The sequence below is a fragment of the Cinclus cinclus genome, chromosome 1 (assembly GCF_963662255.1).
Source record: "Cinclus cinclus chromosome 1, bCinCin1.1, whole genome shotgun sequence".
NCBI classification, from domain to species: Eukaryota; Metazoa; Chordata; class Aves; order Passeriformes; family Cinclidae; genus Cinclus; species Cinclus cinclus.
This window is the reverse complement of record NC_085046.1, coordinates 55,922,394-55,945,084: the sequence shown is the minus strand read 5'-3', so window position 1 is coordinate 55,945,084 and position 22,691 is coordinate 55,922,394. Positions and strand designations below refer to the sequence as shown.

General features: G+C 39.1%; 1 protein-coding gene across 1 annotated transcript in view; it reads right to left on the bottom strand.

Moving 5' to 3' along the window:
• ITGA9 (integrin subunit alpha 9) overlaps positions 1-22,691 on the bottom strand; it is a 216,000-nt gene that overhangs the window by 93,257 nt on the left and 100,052 nt on the right. Inside the window, exons 16-17 of the mRNA XM_062493750.1 lie at positions 11,320-11,475; positions 1,734-1,810 (exon numbers count right to left, since the gene is read on the bottom strand). Coding sequence (XP_062349734.1) covers positions 1,734-1,810; positions 11,320-11,475 — 233 coding nt within the window. The remainder of the gene's footprint in view (positions 1-1,733; positions 1,811-11,319; positions 11,476-22,691) is intronic.

Genomic DNA, 22,691 nt, shown 5'->3' with positions numbered 1-22,691 from the left:
TGAAAGCATACCCACTTGCTTGTTTTTAATAGGTTCAGTGAACTTTATCATCTTGCTATTCAATTCTAGCAGATTATTTCTCATATAATTTGTGAATATGATGAGTACCATTAGCACTTGCACAGCTTTCTCCACCACTAACACAAACCAACAACAACCAGCTTTCTCTACAAACCAACTCTGTACACCATTTCTCTGTTGACTATCTTTTAATTAGGTAGTAGTACAGAGCCCTTTAGCTAAAGAAAGCCCATACTGTGCAGAGATTCAACAACATCCTGTTTATTTTAAGAAGGACTTCAGGTTGTCACTGGGTAAAGAAAATTTGAGAGCATTTGTTGAATATTTTGCTTTACAAATGTAGATACTGTATTTGAATATCCTAAGCTCTTATGATAGGTGTAACTTTTAAATTGCCAAGATAACATAAATAGCAGCTGTAAAAACAAACAGCCTAATGGTCCAATCCCACCTGCAGCTCTTACTGCAATGATTACTATACACTGACAAGTTTTAGGATCTGTCCCTTACTATTTATTCCTCAGCTGAGGGACAAAATCCTCCACTAGCTTCTCTAATCCACAGAGACACCTATCTGGCTCTCAACAGATTTTGCTCACCACAAAAATTGAGTCAAATATCCAGACTAACTGCAGTCAAACCTTGGACTCTAGCCTGAAACCTAACCCTGCTCCCAGCCAATCCCCCAAAACATTCATGTGGATTTCAGTCATGTCTGGAGAAGTCTGTCCCTAACTTCTCAGACTTGACTCTGGTTCAGTTTTGTCTCCAAGTACTGTTACAGCATGCTGTAAATTTATATAAACATGTCTGTGACTATTACTTCTTCTACTTTTGTTGTTTTGTTTGTGTTGGGGTTTTTTGCCTTTCACTATCTTTCCTGACCTGAAAGGAAAGCACTTCACAGATTCTCCATCAAGTAGCAAAATCTCTGCCACACAATTAAATAACTCACATCAGCATTTCCATCGCTAAAAATACTGAAAAAAAATAAATAAAAAGGAAACAGAAGTCATGTGAAGTTAACCTTTAGCCCGATTTATCCCCGAATTGAATACACATCCAGGCAAAACAATGGACAATTGTTGAGTCACAAGTCACCAGTCACAAGAGACAGAACATAAACTTCACCTCTGGTCTATTTGATGAGTTTTATTATCCCAGAAGAAAGTGAAATCAGACATTCATCCCCAAATTGTAACAAGAAGAATTTGAAAGGAGGAGTATTTAGAAGAGTTTGCAAAACTACAAGTTGAGAAATAAAAAACAGTAGTTTGAAGTTAATTTGCCATGTTCAGAGGAGTTTTATTAATCTTACATGTGACAAAAGAAACTGCTTTTCTGCAAGCAGTTTTACTCTTACCATGTCATGAACAGTATTTTGAAAAATTACGTGTTCCACATTGGTACTTGATTTGAGCATGCATCTTTACTTGCTATGCCCCTCTCTGCTATTCTATTTGTTTTCTCTAATATTTGTAACTGTTAAGGTGAAGGTGTCTTGCACTTTATGTGACCAGAGCCCACCACCACAGAGTTTTGATTCTTCGAACATCTCAAGACCTTTTGCACTAAAGGTGACATCACTATCGCCATCTTTCTAGTCTGGATCTAAAACATCTGTGTTTGTATTTTGACTTTTTAATGCCATTCCACATAAAATAAATGGCATACTAGTATGCAAGAAAGAAAATAAAAGTTCACCTACTCACCCAGATAGCAATAATTTACCCTGAAGTTTCAAATCAGCAGCACAGTCATCAGATTGACAGTTCCTCTCAAAAATAGTCTGTGAAAAACAGAGGAAAGAACTGTTAAAAAATTTAAAGAGTAAGATCAAAATTCAAAATAGGAACACCCTTGGATGAAATAAAAACAAAAAAAAAAAAAATTGTGATACAGAGATACATGAAGTGTGTTAAGGAAATCCAAGAAGAGGCAAATCTTATCTCTGTTAGAACTGGTTTTATTATCTTCTAGCTGAACAAGAAGTTTCATCAAAACCAGACTCTCTCTCAGAGGTTTTCATCAATCCATTTTCCCTTCTCATCTGACAAGAGTAACTGTTCATACAATATTTCTGGCATTCTTCTTTCTCTTCCCAGCTATGAGCATGAAAAGGAATCAGAATATGAAGTACTTATGAAACTATTTTCAGCCCTAAGGATTGCAAGCATGGAAATCATACAGCAAACACTTTCCCTAGATTTTTATATATGGCAGGAAACATTTCTGCCATCATGCAAGCAGTAAAAACTTAAAAAGTTATGCATCAGTGATACTCTCAAATAATGGAACCATTGTGAATCTTGTGAACTCTGGTAATACTGAGGAAATGTAACAGATTGATAAAGATAGGAACTATGAAGGGACAACATATGAGCATACTAATTAAGTGGCAGTAGTTTGCCATGGCTAAACGAGACAGCCACCAGAGAGTGAAAGAGGAAAACAGAAATTCTTTAATGCTCTTGGCATTGAAGAAACCCAGATGCCATTAAGATCATGGTTACTTTCCCCTGCTGTTTAGACCACAGACCCACCTTTCCAAGCATAAGGCTAAACCTTTCAGGTTGGAGGACTCATTCTTTCAGAGGTATAATGCTCTTCAGCCTACCAAATAATCAAATATCCAATATGAATATTGCCAACACTGTTCAGCTAGGAAGCCTGGCAATCGACTGATTTCTTCCTTTAATATGAATGTTCCTTTCTACAGGCTTCATGACTTTTATTACCAAAGTAAATCTATTTCGATCATAAACACAAAGACAGGGAAAATCTGTGCAGGGCACACGTAACAGTCAGATTGGGTTGGAGAGACTGAGAAGGCAAAAAAATGCAAACCATACTGACTTAGTAGATTTTTTAAAAGCTCTGCCCAACTGTATCCAGACTGGAAAAAGACTTGAATTGTAAGCTCAGAGGGCATAGAGACTTCTAGTTCTTTGCTTTCCAGGAAGGTTCTTGACTAAGCAGGCAGCTTGTTCTCTTTCTTCTATGCTGTCTGAGCTCACTGAAAAGGAGTGGATACTTATGAAGTTAATTGTTGTGATGCCAAAATAAATTTTGTCTTTTAGCTTTTATATTCCCTTAATATATATTCATAGTTCTATTGTTGTATAGTTATATAGCTCCTAGCTAGCCCCAGTAACTTTCCCTACCTTTTTCCTTCCCTGATAAGCAGAAGGACAAAATAAATCCCAGACGCTCCACACCAGGAGGATCAAGGGCCCCTATCCTATCTTGCTTCTTCCTGGGAGTCAAGGTTGAAACAAGCTCTTCAAGACACATTTTCATAAACAAGCTTTAGTTCCTATCTAAGGGGGCAGGATTTAGAAAAGGCTTGAACCAAGAAGGAACTGCCTTACCACTTCTGTCTCTAATTGAGGGTTTTTTGTTAGTTATGCTAATATGCTAAATTTATAAAACTGTTTTCACCCTGCACGGGAGTGGGCATTTTCTCTATCTGCCCCTGGAGGCCTCCAATGAAGTCCACAGCCTTTATATAACCTCCTATACCAATACTGTCTTGAAATTGTGTTGTTTTATTTCTAGGTTTTTTGGGGCATCAGTTTGATAACAGATATGAAACAGTGCTGTAGGTACTGTGTTGCAGAGGAAGAAAGGTGAAAGGTGGCCTGCTCACCTGGGCAATTTACATTGCTCTTTCATTTTTCTTCCCTACCTTTTGCTTTCTCAGAATCTCAGAAGTGAAATTTTTTGGGGATTTAGAAACGAGGACTGAACTTACCCTTCCTTCTTAATAAAGACTACCACAACCAAAAGACAAGAATAACCCTGAGACAGGAACCAGCACTAGGCTTCCCTATCAAACATGGCACATATCAGTGGTATGGTTTCAAAAGTTTCTCAGAATTAATCCTCAAACCACTGCAGTAGTTTCACAATAGGAAAGACTACTTAGCAATCCTCAGAGGAGAAAGAATAATAAACTGTAATAAAATTCTAGCCTGTCAGTTTCTCTGTGTGAACTGCAGAAATCTTCACAAAGTGAACACAGCAATCAAAGAAATTATCTGTACTTTTCAAAGTATAAAATACTGTAAGTACATTTAACTAATTATCTAATAATTCTACAATTTTCTGACTGAATCTATAGTTACTGTTACTCAGAAAGAATTAACAAATACTTAATTTTCTAAAATTGCTGAGCATGTATCTCTTCCAGCACATAATGTGCTAGAGAGCAAGCTACTCTGAGATACACTGGGAATATTTCCTTAGGTCATAGATACCCAGGTTACCTACATAGCACCTGTTTGGGATAAAGAATTAAGGATGGTGAGTTCCAAGATCTGTAACTGTGCAGGACTGAACTGTTTGCTTCAGTGGAGGATCTTGACCTTGCTCAGATTTAGGGGCAGCTTTCTCCCCTCAAAGCAGCTGGCTGGTCTGGACTGCCAGTCCAACAGGCTCCAAAGAGCCATGGATGCAGGCACAACTGATTCAGCAGTCCAATTCCAGGTTAATGACATCTCTGGACTATTTTGCTATTTCCCCGGTCTACCTGGACTCTACTCCACCTTCCCTTTTTGTATGTCTTCTAGAGTCTCAAGCCTCCAGCTTCTCACACTCTATTTCCTCCATTCTCTTCTATCTTGAGCCTTTCCTTCCCCACCCTTCTTCCTTTCAGGTTGACAAACTCCTGGCTGTTTAAATCTCTCCTAAACAATTAAGAAGTAAACACACTTAAAGGCATCATAACATTTGTGAACACTGCTTATATACTGTCACTGTGCCCTTACTTGGTCTACTTGAGCTGCAATTTCTTTGGGCCAGAAACTGTAACTAACTTGACACTGTATGTTGTTAGGGCAGCAGTCCACTCCTGGGGTTTGGTGCAGAACCTACAACAACATCACCACTAATTTTAACTCTAAGCAATCTTTAAAGTGGTTGCATCTTTACAGTATCAGCTTTGAGGATTTACAGAGCTCTTTAAATATTAAAATTGTTGAAGAAGGTAACCCATGGGTTGTATGTGTTACCCACAATTTGAAAAAGGAAGTAGGATGAAACTAACTGTGGAAGCAGTTCACAATTTTTGCCATTACTCTTACCCAAAGTGAAGAGGAGCCATTCTGAACAGTGGTTTTATGAAATTTAATTGTATTCTCCTAACATTGTTCCAATTACCTCACAGATTCGAATGCATATATCAGAGATGGCCAGGAAGCTTCCTTACATAAAAAAATACATACATGAAAAATTGAGGAGTATGAGGTGGGGGGTACAGATCAGGGCAAAAATTGCCCTGAGAAACACAGCTGCATCTCTTATCTCAAGGTCATCACATGTCTAGCATTTCCACAAGAAAAACTGGTGTTTGTGTGCTCAGTAACAGGATAACCTCAAAGCTTCTAGGACACATCTTCACTGTATAAACACAAAACTAGTGTAAAGTTCATTCTCAGTGAGTCTGTCAGACTTCCTGCTATCACCAGATGCACAGCAAAGCAGAGACAAAACCCAGCATTTCCAGGGTTGACAATTCCACTCTGCACTTTCTCCACTGCTCCACAGAACCCAGCAGCTATGGGAAATTGTTCCAGAGCAGTTCCCAGAAAGTCACCAAACCTTCTTGACAAACACGGTTTTCTCAAATCCTGCACAGTAACTTTTTTGAACAAAAACGATTATGCCCCTTGGGAAGTCTAGTAATGTGACAGATAGGTGAGGTTTCCTAACCTCTTTCCTAAGAGGTCAGGAAAAATTGATGGCACCCATGTCCTCCAGAGGGTAAAACCAAAAAGCTTACATTAAAGTACACTCATTATAAAAAGTGAGTACACATCTGTACACAATCAAACCTACAGTAAAGAGAGATCTAGAGCTGATCAGGAAGGGAATATGTCTATACAGGTAGTGAGATCAGGGCCTCAGAGCAAGTATCTTTGTGTCCATTATGCCTCTTGGACAGAGGTCTAAGGACTAAATTACACATTTTGTGGTAAAGACCAGGGGCAAATGTAGGAGAAAATAGGAGAGGGATAAATCTCTAGTTACCGCATCCTAAGCGTAAAGCTGCTGGGTTTTGGGCCTGTAGATATTCTCCTTTTCCTTCTTGCTGGTAGTGGACTCTACTGAAATCTGATAGGAGGTAAAACAAATAACGAGCCTGGCTCCAGCCTAATGATCAGAGCTCTGTGTTCTGAGGGAGGTGGTCTGTGATTTCAAACCAGGCTTACTAAACTGCTTCACTTTCTTTCAATGGCTATCTAAAATTAAATAAATCTGTATTTCTGGAAGTAGGGAAGAGAACAGGAAACATTAAAAAGAAATAAGCTCCTGTGCCACTCCAGCCCACAGAAAATACTGGAAATCTTTCAATAAATTAAAGGGGGGAAAAGCTTTTCAAAATATCCAACCTACAAAAATTCAGGAAAGCACACGGAAATTTCAGGTTATAGCAAAGAGTTTGAGAGGTTGCCAGCACTATTCTAGGAAGAGTTCTAGTATGATTTCACAGAAAGGGAAAGCAATAGCTGAAGGTCAATATTTGAAGAGAAGGGAGACAAACAGAATTCTCAAAAGAACCCTTGAAAACATGTCATTTTATGCACTGGACAAGAGAACAGTGATTCACTCTAGATCAGACATTTAACAACTTCCTCACACATCAGTCGACAAAAGGTTCAGATAGCATCCCTTAAAAAGTGGCAAAACTGGCCTTTGGTATCTCAGGATCCATTCCTTTAATTTCATAAATTGTGCCATGGACTTCTGCAGGAATACTTAGGTTATGTAAAATAATCGGGTTTAAGAATACAGTACTTCAGTCTCTACACTGATTTCCAGTAAATTGTCACCAACCCTTCAATATGCTCAGAGATGACTTAGCAATTAGATCATGCTAATAACACAAAAGCAATTCAATAAGGGGGCTTGTCATTCTAATAATTCTTTAGTTTTTAGATATTGATGCTATCTGATTATAAACGTGTTATGTGATGAAGTTCAGTTCCTGGCTCTTATATAAAAAACAGGATATATGATCCAATTTTTAAATCCTGAGCTGTAAGCAGCTCTCACTAACTTCCCTAAGAAGTATTTTCTGTTTATAGCTTTACAAACCAATTACATCTATGTGCCTAAATACAGATTCAGGAGCTTGATTTTAGACCCGAGTTTATTTTGGTTTTAAACCTTCAAGGTGCCTGAAAAATAAAGCTATTACCTACATGTTTACTGACCACAGGAAAATAAATACAGACTGATTCTTTCGAGGCATTCCATGGTTTACCATACTACTCATGGAAACAGTCCATTTATATATGCTGTTGAGCCAAACGCAAAATGGCTGACTTAAATTCCCACTAGATGAGCAATTATTACCGTGAAAAATGTTCCAGGATTTTATCAGATGTGCTCGCTAAAATGAGAATACATGATTTCCACAACACTCCTAAGTGAGTGGCAGAGTGAACGCGTGACAAAGGCAGGAGCACTAGGGGAGTGAAACCAGTGTGCTGGTACTGTGTGGTGCAGGGGATGAAGGTTAGCTATCAAGCTCCCTCAGCTCCACACAGGTTTCATCAGAGCACTAGGTTTGAAGACAGAAGGGAATAAGACCAGGCTCATTAGAGATGAGCCATGGGGCAGCACACCACCGTTGGGGGTGAAATCAATAGCCCAGCTGAAGTGCACTTACACCAATGCACACAGAATGCGTAGCAAATGAGAGAAACTGGAGGCCATTGGTCAGCGGGAAAGCCATGATGTAATTGCCATCATGAAAATGAAGTGGGATGACTCACAAGACTGGAGTCCTGCAGTTCATGGCTACAAATACTTCAGAAAGTGGAATCTTTGATAGGTAAAAACTGGATGTACAGCTGGACCCAGAGACTTACAGTGAATTAAGCTAAATCCAGCTGCAGCCAGTCACTAGTGGTGTTGCCTGGGGCTCAGTTTAGGGCTGGTCCTTTTTAAAATAATTACTGATGATCTGGACAAGGGGATCAAGTGCACCCTCAGTAAGTTTTTGACAACACCCAGTTGAGTGCTGTCACCCAGGAGAGCTCTGGCTGGATCAATGAGTCAAGGCCAATGGTATAATGTTTAACAAGATCAAGGTCCTACACCTTAGTCACAACAACCCCATGCAGTACTACAGACTGGGGAAGACTGCAAACCAAACTTTTCCAACTGAGGAAAACTACAGGGGAATTCATCCATTTCACTGAGAGGAAGACTCTGGGCTAGCTCATGACTAGCATATTGACACTTGCCAAGCCATCTAAGCAAAATGCGATCATTTGTCCACTATTTCAGCTGGCCAAACTCATCTAGAGCAAGAGACACCACTGAAGGAATGGCAGAGGGAGAAATATAAATTGCTTTCAACAAAACCACTCCAAACAACGGGAAAACAATTTCAATTAGGCAGGAAGGGTGGCCCATGATCTCTGCAAAAAATGCAAAAGATAATTTGGGAGTCTGTCCTGTCAAGAAGGAGTTTTCTTGCAAGCTATTTCATATGGAACACGGCAATTAGTCTGATCCCTGCAGTTTACCAAGGACTTCCAATATGCCTAGGTATAAATCAATTAATCTTCAAATGTACCACCTACCCAACTTAGTACTTAGCTGCACTAAGTTACTCAGCTGCACCAGTAAACTGAATTGCCCTTGCCTTGAAGAAAAGAGCATCCTAACTCCTGACCAATACCTAGGAATGCAGCAGTTGGCATAGGTTAAAATCATGCCAAGAGCCATTTCAACAGCTTGCCAGAATAAAGATGTCATTCCAATACCAAGAAATATCATGGGCACAGCTCACCTTGCAGACAGTGACATGACCTGACTCAAGAAGGAACACAGGGATCTCTGCTCTGGGGAAGACACCACTGACAAACCTGGACCACACTGTGTGTGTGGACACTGCATTTCATCCGGTCCAGATCTGTCATTTCTTTGCAATATGAGATTGAGGTGCATGTGCATGTTTTAAAATATAGAATGGCATTACTTTTGCAGCAAACCAAAATCACTAGATGTATTTATAAATCATCTCCATGAAAATCTTTCTGTACTCTCTCATGCCTGCCAACCAAGATAATTTATTTACTTAACCAGCTTTTCAAACACAAGTATTTCAAAAAACAGATCGCTGCTTTAAAAAGGTGAAGTTCATCCAAGAAACATGCAGTCTTATTCATCAGGAGTGCAAAACTGGGCACAAATTTTCACTGCAAGACAGTGGCACAGTAGGAATAGAAGGTTGTAGATATTTTCTCTCTCTTCTTTTAACTAACAAACGGTTTTGGCACTCACAGAGTCCTGGAGACAGTGACACAACTAATTATACTGAGAATACTTTCCTAAAACAAAATGGTATCTCCATCCACATAATAGCTGGTGATTTTATTACAGTATTTAGAACAGGCAGAATTCTAGCCTATCACATTTTGAACTCCAAGATAATTTACTGGATACTTCTAAGAATAAATCCCCACTGCATTTGGCAGGATAACTTTCTCCTTCTTGGTTAACATGTATTTATACAGTGGGTATACAAAAATAAATGTTATAGAGCAAATAATTTACAAACCCAGCCAAACCCAGTTCTAAACGCACAATAATCTCCCTGAAGCAAGAAGACTTACTGGATTTTTCCTGTGGATGAAGGTAGCAACTTAATTTGGGAGGCAACAAAGAGGCTAATGAAAAGTCACTTTTTACTGGATCAGCAAGATCTAGGGCTCTTGAAAACAACACAAAACCAGCTATATTTAAGACATTAGTACTAACATTAACACTGATTTTGTCTACCTAACCTCACCTGTATCTTCTGAAAATCAAAAACACTAGAGTCTTCAACTGGACTTCCAAAGTATAAGGTTCCTCCATAATCATTAGATTCTTTGAAAATGCAAATCCTTTATTATTAATTTTGGTTCCTACCGTCCCTTTCAACGTTTTTAAAACAATTTTTTACTTACAATATAACAAGACTTCTGAAAGGGAATGCTACATTCCAGTGTTCCCATGAACTTAGTCTTTGAGAACCCCAGCACCATGCCTCAAGGCTACTTCATCAGGGCTTTGTCACCATGACTGCCACATTAATTCTGAAGCTCTTGTCAAGTCCTTAGCTGAAAGCACACTTGCCAGCACACCCAGTGTCGAAATCATTTTCTCACTAATCTAAGTGAACAACATCTGGAAAACGAATGAAAAGGGATTTTTAAACTGGCTCCCTCCCATCCAAATTGCAAAGGAAAACAAGTCAGAGAAATTCCCTACATACTTTTGTCCCTGCTCTATAACCTCAGCATTTAGGTATTGAACACTGATCTGAGGCTTGCCTGCAGGGCAAGATGTGACCTTTTGAGTTTAAGCCCATTAGTAAAAGATATAAGAAGCTTTGTTCATGTAACAGTCAGATTTACAGCAGTGTTAAAGCTCCAAAGCTCTCCACTAATTATTTTGTATTGTTGCAACAATACAAAATTCATACACACAACAGCCCCACAAACCCTCCTCATAAAAGTGATTCCTGAGTGCATCTTTAATTCATAAATTTATAAAAATAAAGCATGCTTGAAAAAAAATAATGCCTCTAAAGTACAAGGTTTACAACCAAATACAGTTCAAAGCACTTGGTTATATAGTGAAGCAAATAAAATGTTTTAATTACTATTTTTTAAAGTAGTATTCAGGGACCTTATGAGCAGAATCGGAAAGTAATGCTACAGATGATCATGATGCTATCATGTCAATAGAAAATTAACTTCTTATCTGGGGAGGGGAAATAAAACCATCTTATTTTAGCATGGCATGTCCTACAACAACAGCAGGAGCAGGTTTCCCTTTCAACATGACTGAATGCGTGAAGTACTCAAGAAAAGTGGACAGTTGAGTAAGGCAAATTTTTTGTTCTTCTGCCCACTGTTCTCCCGTCAGAGAACATGTCCCCTGTCCTCTTCTGTACTAACAAGGGCTTAAACTGATAAGAAGGCCAGGACCAAGCCCTTAACAAGAACCTCCTACATTAAGGGAAGAACCAGAAGGAGCAAGACTTTTATCATCTTTCGCTTTGCATCAAAAACACCCTGAAACAAGAAAGTGACCTCACATTGTGCTGTCGAGCCTTAGAGGTACAAGCCTTTACCACGTCACAGAGCAGCACTGAAGTTAGCAACAGTAGAGATTGTACAAAGAGGCTGCTGTGTGCAAACGACCCAGAGCTTGGCAATCCACTTTTAGAGCCACCTCTGCTCTAAGTTCAGCCACAGGCTTTCTTGGGAAATAACGTAGTCCAAACCTGACCTGATTCCTTTGTGCTATCTTCTGTCCTCTCTTCCAGCGAAGAACGGGCTTCAGAGCAGTTAGTTCCTTGTCCTCTTTTTCTCTTTCTATCACATGTTCCCCAAGGCTGTATGAAGCTTCAAATACAATTGGAGAGATGACGTCCTTGACTCTTTTCTGTACAAGAAGACAAACAGATATTTCATCTATAAATATAACCAAGCAAGTTTCTATCTACAACAATTATACATTCAATTAAACTAGATAATTTAATTAAATATGCAATTAAACCAGAGTCAACACTGCAGATAGGCTTCTCTACTTCCTTTTTCTTTCTCCAGGTCAAACAGGAATAAGCACACTACAATGAACAAGTCAGAATTTATTTTAAAAAAAAATTAAGCTATTCTTTTGGGACCTACTCTTCAAGACACAGGAAGCAGCGGAATATTTTTCCAACCTATAAATCAAGTGGGTTTTTAATAAAAATATTTTCTTAAAAAAATAGAAAGAAATTAAATTATTCCTGCAGAAGCAAAGAGCAAATAATCTCTGGGGTTTCAAAATCCTAAACTTTGACTGAGATCACCTCTAGTGTTCTCCACTCAATAAAAGAAAAGAAAACTCCATCTTCCCTTGTTGTTTTGCAATATCCGTGAAATGAATGGCTGAGTAAAGGTAACTAATGTGGCTATAAAATAGGATTACAGACATGCAGGGACAAGAAAATACATTTTCCAATGTGTTTCTCAAAGCGAAATTTACAGTGTCCCCCATCCTCAACACAGCAACACTTCCAGTTTGTGAAAGAAATTTTTCAGTTTCTCTATTTGCGTATTGTAGGCTTCATACCAGATAGAATGGTGCCGTATTATTTGGCTGATGGGACAAAAGGATCACCTTTTCTTGTTGTTGGAGCCCAAACCACAAAATTCATACCATTTGTCACAACATGCAATGCCTAAATCCAGACTGCTGTGCTAGGACAAAGTGCTCATTGTGCTCTGTTAAGTCCTGACTTCCAAAATCCAATTTACCAGAAAACCTAAGTGCAAATGCTCTACCTTTTCATAGTAAAACATTCCTCTTAAATTTTAGTTACTTAAAAACACAGCATTAATTCAGCACAGATGAAATTGAGGCAATAAATAAATCCCATAAGTAAGCACATCAAACCTTCAAATGGGCCAACTCTCAACTTTGCCTTGCACTGGTTAGTGGGTTTCTCTGAACACAGCCCGCCAACCACAAGAAGCAATTGAGATGCAATGCCATTAAAATTACATCTTCCAGATGTGGGAAACCTAGGTACTAACTGGCTTTCAGACCACCCTGTTTGATCTGTTTCAAGACAACCGTTTGCTTTCTCCAGTACGTTGACTGTCCACAGATCTCTGAAGTCAAAGATTAGTGGCTAACCAAATTCCTAAATCATTGGTTCCTTGGATGAATAATAGCAAATATCAGCCTGGATGACATTTACCCTCCTGCACCCTCAGCCAGCCCTTAAATTCCCTACCCTAATTACGAATGTCTGCCAGCACTCTGAAATTTAGACTGTACATTGCTTGGAGAGATTTGTGCTTTCCTGGTAAAGAACACTGATCAACAACAGACACAGCAGCAATGGTGATAGCTTGACCTCTTCCCAGTCCCATAAAAAGGACTGTGCATGATCTGTAGCACTGTTAATTCTCTCAGCAAAAGAGACACTCATTCTTGCAGCCCCTTCCGCAGGGTAGGAATTGTACCATACTGAGTCTACTAAATAACAGCACTACAGCTCATGGAAGTTGCTAGCTTTGCTCTCACAGAAAACCAAATGCAGTAACTTAAGTGAGGATTGTTATCAGCCTACATGAAGACTTCATATACAGAGAAGCAAGGCTATAAAAGAGCATGCCATACAGCAACAGTCAAGCACAAATCATCAGGTAAATTGCCACCCAATCCAGCTATACGCAACAAACTATGTAAACACAGAATAATAAAAATTTATGCAGTGGGTTAAATTAAAATTGACCTGCCATTTTTGTAACTTTATTACAGCAGTATGGTAAGAATAAGCACTTAATCACTTCTATGTGTTTTAATATGGCCTTGCAGGGTTCCATCCAAAACCCTTTAAAGTCAAAAGGTAAGTTTCCTATTGACTTTGATGAATGTTGGAGTGCACCTTTATTGTTTGCTGGTGTTCTGCTTGATTTTAGTGGTGAAATTGTGACTTCTTCACAGCCCTGAGAAATACATTCCACATAGCCATTTATCTTTAAGTAAGGATAAAATTATGAATGTTGTCTAGTTATTAATTTTACCATATGTTCAGTCCCTTCTGCTCACAATCCTTCAAAAATGAAGGCAAGAGTGTATGGCATTTGTCCTCAGTAGGACAGAGACCAGAGAGTGCTGTCTCACAGGTACACCAGACTGTCTGGGATGTGAACATATAAAGAGAATAATTAATATTTGGCCAAGCACAGTCTGCAGAAGTACTATTTTAGGCTGGAAATACCATCATTTCTTTCTTTTTCAGTCTACCCAAAAGTATTGTTTCCTGAGTTGAATCATATATTGATGACCCAACCCGCAGATTGCTTTTAAGTATTCCTGATTTCTAACAGGAACCCAAAAGATTCAATGAGAATAAGGTTTGAGATAGACTAAAAAATCATTTAAGTCATGGAAATGGTACATTTTTTGTATAAGTTGCATGACCCTAATGAGCTGGATTTGTCAAGGGATATGATTTCCACAAGCAGCTTTTACATGTAATCACTGTTTGGCACCACAAGGATGCTATGCTATGGAAGTGGTATAGGCTAAAGACATTTCTGAGCCCCAAGAAAACAAACCTGGAAAATCATAGCATATGGACAGCACAGATACAGTAATTAAAAAAAAAGCTTGAAGGACACTCTAATGAGTGTAATATATAAGGAGTTCAAATTATGAACAGAAACAACTATGCAACTAGGCTTCAGTGAGTAACAGCAATAAATACTTAGTCTGTAGAGACTGGAGTCACTGAACTGGTGCAAGTTTTCACCATGACTAAATGCAAAGCTTACCCTAGCAAATGTGATAGCAAAGGCTTGCTATGTCCTCTCACAGAACAATCACCTCAAATAAATTTTTGAATGCTAACTGTAACTGTTCCTTCCACATAATCCTTTTTTTTCCTCTCTGACTTAGCAGTGAAGAAAGCAAGAAAGCAAAGCCTCTGCCCGATTTATGACTGTATTTCTGTTTTACTTTAGTAACATAAAGTCCTAAAAATCTGAAAAGCAATCAAAGAGTAATGATCAAACGTCACATCTGTGACTGTGAACATAATTTGCAATTGAAGATGGAGTGTGGTAACTGGAAGAAATATTTTTTGTCAGCTTTTAAAAGGCAAGGACTAAGGCACATCATGACAATACACAAATATAAAGTCCAACACCCTAAAGGCACACTGCCTTGGCAGGCAGCCACTGCCTTCTACAACCTTAACTTTAGGCTACCAAGAGCCCACACACATCAGGAATTCAAGCAAATTTGGCTGGAGCAAGACAGAGTTTTAGTAAAGGCATAGGATTTATTCTACTCATGGTGCAAGTGGTTGCCAGACTGGATATCATTTCAGCTTTTTCTTGGCTCAGTGCCGCAGTACACTCAGGGGAATGTACATGGGCTCAATAAATCATCACATTTAATCCCCTTTCTTCAACAAGGTGAAAGTCTCCAGCAAGGACTCTAGAGAGTGCCAAATTCCATTTTTAATTATGGCCAGTGGGCTGAGAAATAAATTGAGATGTAAATAATGCCCACAATCTACAGCAGGAATAAAGAATGATACATGGCCCTTTAAAGGAATTAATATGAAGTAATTTTCAGCATCATCACCTGAAGAAATACATATAATCATCAGGATGACTTGTACAATTGCTTGGTGCTTTTGTTCTTGTTCATGTCTTTCTGGAGTTTCTCTTCTCTTTCTCTGTGGGAAAGTTCTCTAATCTGTCTGGCCCTTTTTCTACTCCCTCTGACTTGATCGTCAGGATTTTAACCCATACATGAATTCCAGAGCTGTAACTTAATTCAGCACAGCTCTTCAGTACTTCTGAGAATAAAGTTCTGTTTAGTTAAACGACTGAGAATGAATTCCAGAACCTGTTTTTTTAAAACACTCTGCTTGAAACTTTTAGTCTAAAATGTATTTATTTCAGGTGCTAAATAACAAGCACTAATATTAGACTTGGAATTTTTACTGGCTTAAATACACAGAATAATTTTGACAATCCCAGTTTGACAGACAACATATTAATGCTGCAAAATGTATGAAAGTTACTATGCTAATGCTAATCCAGCATACAACTTTAATCAACTCACATAGCACTACCATATAAATCCTCAACTCAGTGTCAAATAGTTCCCTGATCAGTGATCTCAAAAATTACTCAAATGTCCACCAGACTTCAGAAACAAAAGCCACTACTGCCACAATCTATTCAAATGAAATCACTGCTGTAGATCTTAATAAGCATACAGTATAGCTTGTGAAGCAGTAAGATGATAGTGCTTGACTTTAAAGTGAATTATCTTCTCCTGTTATCTCAGTCTCCCTCTCAAAACTGTGAGTCATCCAGGTTGCAAGGTTTAAAAGCCATGCAATTCAATATGAGTATTAATTAGACAAGTTTGCTTTTAACTTGAAGAGAGATTTTAATTCATTTCAAATGAATGAATGCGTGTATGTCATTCTAGTACCTGAAAACTAATAAGGAGCAACTCAACTTCCTTGCACTGTTTCCTGCAACACTTACCAACGCCAAGTTCAGATACCTTAATGTTAAGTCCCAGTGCAAGTTAATACTTTCAGCCTCCTACTATACAAAAGAATAACAACCTTTGTCCTTGCAAGAGCTTTCCTCTGTCCTTTGCTTACTTTGATAAATCTTGGACTTGGAAATAATAAGTTATTTCAGACTGGCATAATTTTAGAGTTGATGTCTCCCCACTGCAAAGGCATACATAATATGGTCATGACAAAATTAGCTAGAAAAGATCCAGTTTCCATTACACACAAGTTGGGGATTTTTTAATACATATCTCTTTTAAGGTTTTAACATGTTACTGTAGTTAAGAGGGGAAAAAACCCAACCGCAAACTCTTTTCCAGAGAAGCGACAGAACTAAAAGTTTACTTGATTGGTGAAAGCTCATTTGCAAAGTTAACAGGTAAATTTTTTGTCAAATTTATATTATATGAAGGCAATCAGAGGCCTGATGTTTCAATCACGTATGCTACAATTTTACAATCTTGTGACAGCTGCAATTCAACAAGTAGGTGAATAGCCTTTGTTGCTAAACTTCAACTGTTGCAAGATTTCTGAAGAATCTCAAAGTTTAGAACAGGGGAAAAAAAAAAAAAGCTATGTATTTGCAGGGTGTCGCATGCCCTAATGTTATTTAGGGTTACTGTTCAAAGGAACAGGAGCGCTTTCTTTATCGTCTTCCTAAATGCTTTACTCCGGCGCACAACTGTTTCCATTAGGTCAGCAACTCCTCTTGGCACACACACTGAAAAGTGAAAAGATGTCCTGGGAAAGAAAAAAGCAAATCCTAAATCTAGTTAAATAAACACCAGGCGCCTGGGAGCCTGTATGTATTGAGAGAACACCCTGAGACACTGAATGAAGGGCTGGGAGTCAAAACCCAAGCTGACTCGAGTCTCACTGTGAGTCTAAGTGCATCCTTGTGCATCTGGATTCCTGATATCAGCTGGTGAGTGATAAAGGTATTACTGATGAAGGTATTACTGATGTGGGCATAGGCGAAATTGCAATCAAAAGTGCAAATAATCCATGTCAGATGTTACAAAGGCTTAGCAATAATATACTATGGATAATCTTCTCATAATCAGTAAGTAAAGTTACTGCCAACTATCCAAAGTTGGTATTATGAATTAGTGATCTCATATCTTGATTTTCCAGCTCTGGACTAAAATGCTTTATGGCAACATTGTTTCATGTTCTTTTTACACATTTAAATGTTAGCTCTTTTATTGGACCTACTGTTTTCAGTTATGTTTTTACTACCTATTCTCTTTCTCTCTTTTATAGTTCACTTTCAGTCTTTCATTGGGTTTTTTTAGATGAAAAATATACAGAAAATTCGTTGACTACCTAAAGTCATGTTACTCCCCTTGGAAGAAAACCGACCCACTGGGTTAAAATGCCCAGCTTTTTCCTGGTACCAGCCAAAGCACAACCAATCTGCAACATATGTCAAGACACCTGCAATACTGACAACACAAAAATACAAATCCTTAGAAAGCCCAGGAGCTGATGGGTATTTATGAACTGAAGATGTGAACTTAGGTGACCATAGAGAACTCAAAAAGGAGGAATAGGGGTGACAATTCAAGCTTTTATGTACTTTGTTCTCTTTCTGAAAATATATTTCAGCAGGGAATAGTATACAGAATAGAGACAATAATTAAATCCAGAGTCCTCCTGCACATATGTAACTTATCATATATTCTCCTTTTTTTTCCACTGGAGTTTCCACATTTCATATTCCACTGATAAAATGTTTTATAAAAACAAAGCTTTAAAGAGATTTCCTTTAAAGGTATCTTAAACTGCCCTGAGTGCAGAGTAAGAGTTAGTTCAAATACCTGCTTCCTTTTACACAGCATTTCCCTCCAACCCTGATTGAGAAGTCAAACACAGGAGGGCTTTGTTTGAAGCTGTAAGAGGAAAAGGAGTTTAAGATCCTTGGCCCCTGAGTCATCATATATGGTAACAGGTCTGCTAAAAGATGAATTCACCAATGGACCTGGGAAAATGTTGTTAACATCATGGTTGATTTTAACATTCATATATTGCACTTTCTTGTTCACTATCTTGCTTTTTTCCTATACTGCATTTTCTTGTTCACTCTCTTGTTTTCTTCCTATACTGCATTTTCTTGTTCACTCTCTTCCTTTCTTCCTAAATACATCTGGATAAAACCAGCTGCGTGGATGTGTCATCCAACAAACTTTCAGTGCAAAATTTCCCACACAAACTGTCCTGAGAGACAGGGACTGGGGTGATGACTGACTCTCCCAGCCCCTTCCTGACGCCATAGCCCACAGGGGTGGTCAGGAGCTCTCCTTGCTGGTCCTATATCTCTTTTGCTTTGTGGGGTATTTCAGACTGAAGGCATAATGCAGCTCAGCAGCTGATGACTGCTGTTTGATTGACACTGAATGGCACTGTTCCACCCAGTCTTTCTCTGAGTTCTATCTGCTTTTTCACAGCCATGAGTAAAACTCTAACCTACTCTGTAAGAAAAAGTAGACATCCTTCCTTCATTCCCTTCTTCTCATTGATGGTTTTTCTTCTTTCTCTTGAAAAAAATATGGCAGAAGCACCTGGGCATGGCTCAAGAGCCAACAGTAAAGTAACCAAAAGGCTTCCCCCAGAATCTCTGCACAGGACACAGGAGAAGGACATGCTCTTCTCCTCAGTGTTTCCCACTGACCATCCCACAAAGTAACTGACTAGATGCCTGCTCCCTTTTGGAGGTGCCTGTTACTTCTCAGGGAAAATAATCATCTAAAACAGGTTTATATGAATTGAAACAGGATTCCCCACCCCTTCATGCATATGAGTCATGCATATGGTGGTTTAACAATGGTATTCCTCAATTTAGTGTTCCCACTGAATTGCTCCAAACAATGCACTGCTTGCTTACTCCCCTCTTCCTCTCCTTCTCCCTCCTGCAGTGGGCTGGAGAGGAGAATCAGAGGCTCAAAAGGGCTGAGAGAAGAACAATTTACTGGGAGCAGCAATGAAATAAGACAATGAACAATAGCAGTAACAATACAAATATGTACAAGAAAGAGGTGAATGATTCAAGAGGGGAATGATTCACATGTTCACCATGAGGAAAGGCCCCGACAATAACCAACCACTCCCTGTGTCACACTATGTCTCCCAGAAAAGGGACCTCTTTCCCTTTTACTGGAAAATTACATGAGTTGCTATAGAATAACCTCCAAGTTCCAGCCATGCCCCTTGTGGCCACTGCCAAAATTAACAGTCTTGGATGGTCCCAGGACAGGGTCCTGGGGCACATTTTCTCTCACAGTGTCTTAAAGCATATCTATGTCATATCCAGCAGGTCACCTTACTATCAGTAGGTCAAACATCTACAGATGAGATTATCCTGCTACATTCCCTAGAACTGCAATGGATTTGTTTGAGAAAAGCATCAGTCTGTACCAACTGATAGATGTTCAGATGCCACTTTAGTTTGATCCCCAGTATCTCAAATGGTCCAGGTGCCTGAAAATCTGCTAGAAGAGTCAAGAGGCAGTGGATAGAAAGGCTGGATGGCTCTGAAACATCACAGTAGCAGTGGAAAACGTATTTTCATAAATACTTTATTTTAACCGTTTTCTGCCTGAATTGAAGGCCTGACATTATGCTGCTATGATTCTATCAATGCTATTGTTACAAAAAGCATTTCATCAATACAACTTCATAAGAAATACATGTATGAAACAGGGAAACATTCTAGTTAAGCCCAGTTTCCTGTAAAATTGTACAGGAAAAATAGTTGCATTGGTGTCAGAATTCAAAGTAAGTAGAATCATCCTGAGTACAAGAGAATAGCTAGACATGAAAAAAGCTAACATCAATGTTTTTACTGACAGTTAATTCGGTAAAGTATAAGTTATAGAAATGATCCTTGGAACTCTTGCAAAGAAAACAACATACTATTTTGCATGCCTTCTTGTCTGCATGCATCTGAAAGAGAGAGGCAAAGTGCATGGGAAGAATGAGGTTTCTATAGTTTCATTTACAAACTACTGAGATGAGAGCAGACTGCTTATGAAGTCTAGATTTTAAACACAAAAATATAAATCCTTCTTTTGGTAACAGGAGAATAGATAGAACACAATGGGAATCTGAGAGGAGTGTTGCTGTAGTGGTTTGACTGGGCTGAATGCCAGGTGCCCACCAAAGCTGCTCTACCACTACACTCCTCAGCTAAACAGGAGGGTGGTATGATAAAAAGTTCATGAGCTGAGATAAGGACAAGGACATCCAACAATATCCTTATCCAAAGATAAGGAGTCACCAATTACCATCATGGGCAAAACAGACTCGACCTGGGGAAACGAACAGAATTTATTATTTCCAATCAAAATTAGAGCAGGATAATGAGAAATAAAACAAATATTAAAATCACATTTTTCCCATCCCTCCCTCCTTCCCAAACTCTACCTCCTCCACCAGAGTGACACAGGGAGATGGGGGATGGAGCTTATGGTCAGCTCATTACAGGTTGTTTCTGCTGCTGCTCAGGTATAGGAGTCCTTCCCTTGCTCCAGCATGGGGTCACTCCCATGGGAGACAGCTCTCCATGAACTTCTGCAGCATGAGTCCTTCCCACAGGCTACAGCTCTTCATGAACCACTCCAGGATGGGTTCCTTCCATGGGGTGCTTCCAGAGCAGGCTGTGCCAGCATGGGTAGCCCATGGAGTCACAAGTCATACCAAGAAATATACTTTTCTCTCTATGGTCTGTAGGTCCCTGCCACAAGCCTGTCGTAGTACAGACTTCCCAGCATTTTACAGCATCACAACCTTCTTTTGGGCATCTCAGCATCCCTGTGTTCTTCACAGGCTGCAGCTGCACAGGTGCTTCACTATGGTCTGCACCAGGGGCTGCAGGGTAATCTCAGCACCAGTGCCTGAAGCACCTCTTACCCCTCCTTCTCCACTGAACTCGGTGTCTGCAATACTTGTTGCTCTCTCATCTGAGCACTCCTCTCTTGTCTGAGCACAATTACATTTGCTCAGTAAATTTTATTTTGTTCTTAAATATGTTATCACAGAAGTGTTACCATTATCTCTGAGAGGTTTGGCCTTGGCCAGCAGCTGATCCATCTCAGAACCAATTGACATTAGCTCTGTTGGATGTGGGGGAAGCTTCCAGTAGCTTCTCCCAGCAGAAACCCTGCAGTCCCCATGCTACCAAAACCTGGCCACACAAAACCAATACAGTTGTAATACCATAACCCCAGTCTATTCTTGTGCTATTAAACAGAGGAGGTAGTATTTATTAGTCTAATCCTCTTGAAAGCAGAATTTATAATCAATACAAGTAAAAGGAAATAGTGTTATAATTGCCTGCTTTGTCACATGAATTTAAAAATGTGAACAGAACTCATCTGTGATGACAGCTATTATGTATAATATCAGTTAATGTTTTCTATCCTAGGTACCTCCTAGAAGCCTTGTGAAACCAGGACACACAGGCTGAGCTCTTTACTCCCCTGTGCCATGGCTTCTGTACAGATATGAGCTGTGACATCTGAAGAGAGTGAAGGAACCATGTTACTCTGGAAGCAATATTTGTCTCTAAGGATGACAAATTCCCATTCACTATATTGTAACACTCTAACTAATAGAATTAATATTATTAACCACAAAATATTGAGGAAAAAGAGTTAAAGGAAACTTATCCATTACACTGTACAAGCATTATGCATGGTGCCAGGGATATTTTGCTAGTCTCTAGTTCTCCTATTCTGCACATACCTACATATCATTACTCTAACAACTACCTCAGTAACGCCCTGTCTCCACATCATCTTCCTCCACACCACTTTTCTCCTTTTTTTCCATTCTCCTCTGATCATCCAGACAGTATTTTGCTAACACTCTCCTCTCTTCAGACTCTCAGCCTCTGCTCATAACTTACATGTAACCAAAAGGAAAAACAGGAAAGAACCAGTATATCAGTACTTCAGAAACTTTATGGTCATTTCAGTCAATTTTCAGCTGAAATCACAAATGAATAGAAAGCTTGCCATTCCTTTCGACAATGATAAAGCTTTTCTCCTTGTTTCATAGATCATTCAAGGGGCAGGGGCTTCACTCCTACTTGGAAGCCACATCAGCAAATACAGCTGCCCAGGTCTCAGATGGCTGGGCTAGAGGATGTTATACAATGACAAAGGGAAACTGTTTATCTCCATGGAAAAGAGCAGAATGAACAAGTGTTTCTCAGGGGAACCAAGGAAAATCAAAACTTTCCCTTCAAGTTCAGTGGGCTTTAAAAACAAACAAGTCAAATATTTCCACAAATAAGTGGAAACCAGTTCCTCAGATCAAAGCTGAGAGCTCTACTCTGAAGCTGAAGATGCATTCAAGGGAAATAGGAAAAATGGCATTTTACAACAGCAATATTGCATGAACTGCAATAAGGTTAATTTAACCTAACATGATTAGGTGCAGGTATTACCACTTCACACATCTCCTTTGATTGCATGTTCTCCTTTTGAGTACTTTTGATTATTTTATACATTATCCAATGCATCAAGTATGTCTATCCTAACAGCATTACTTT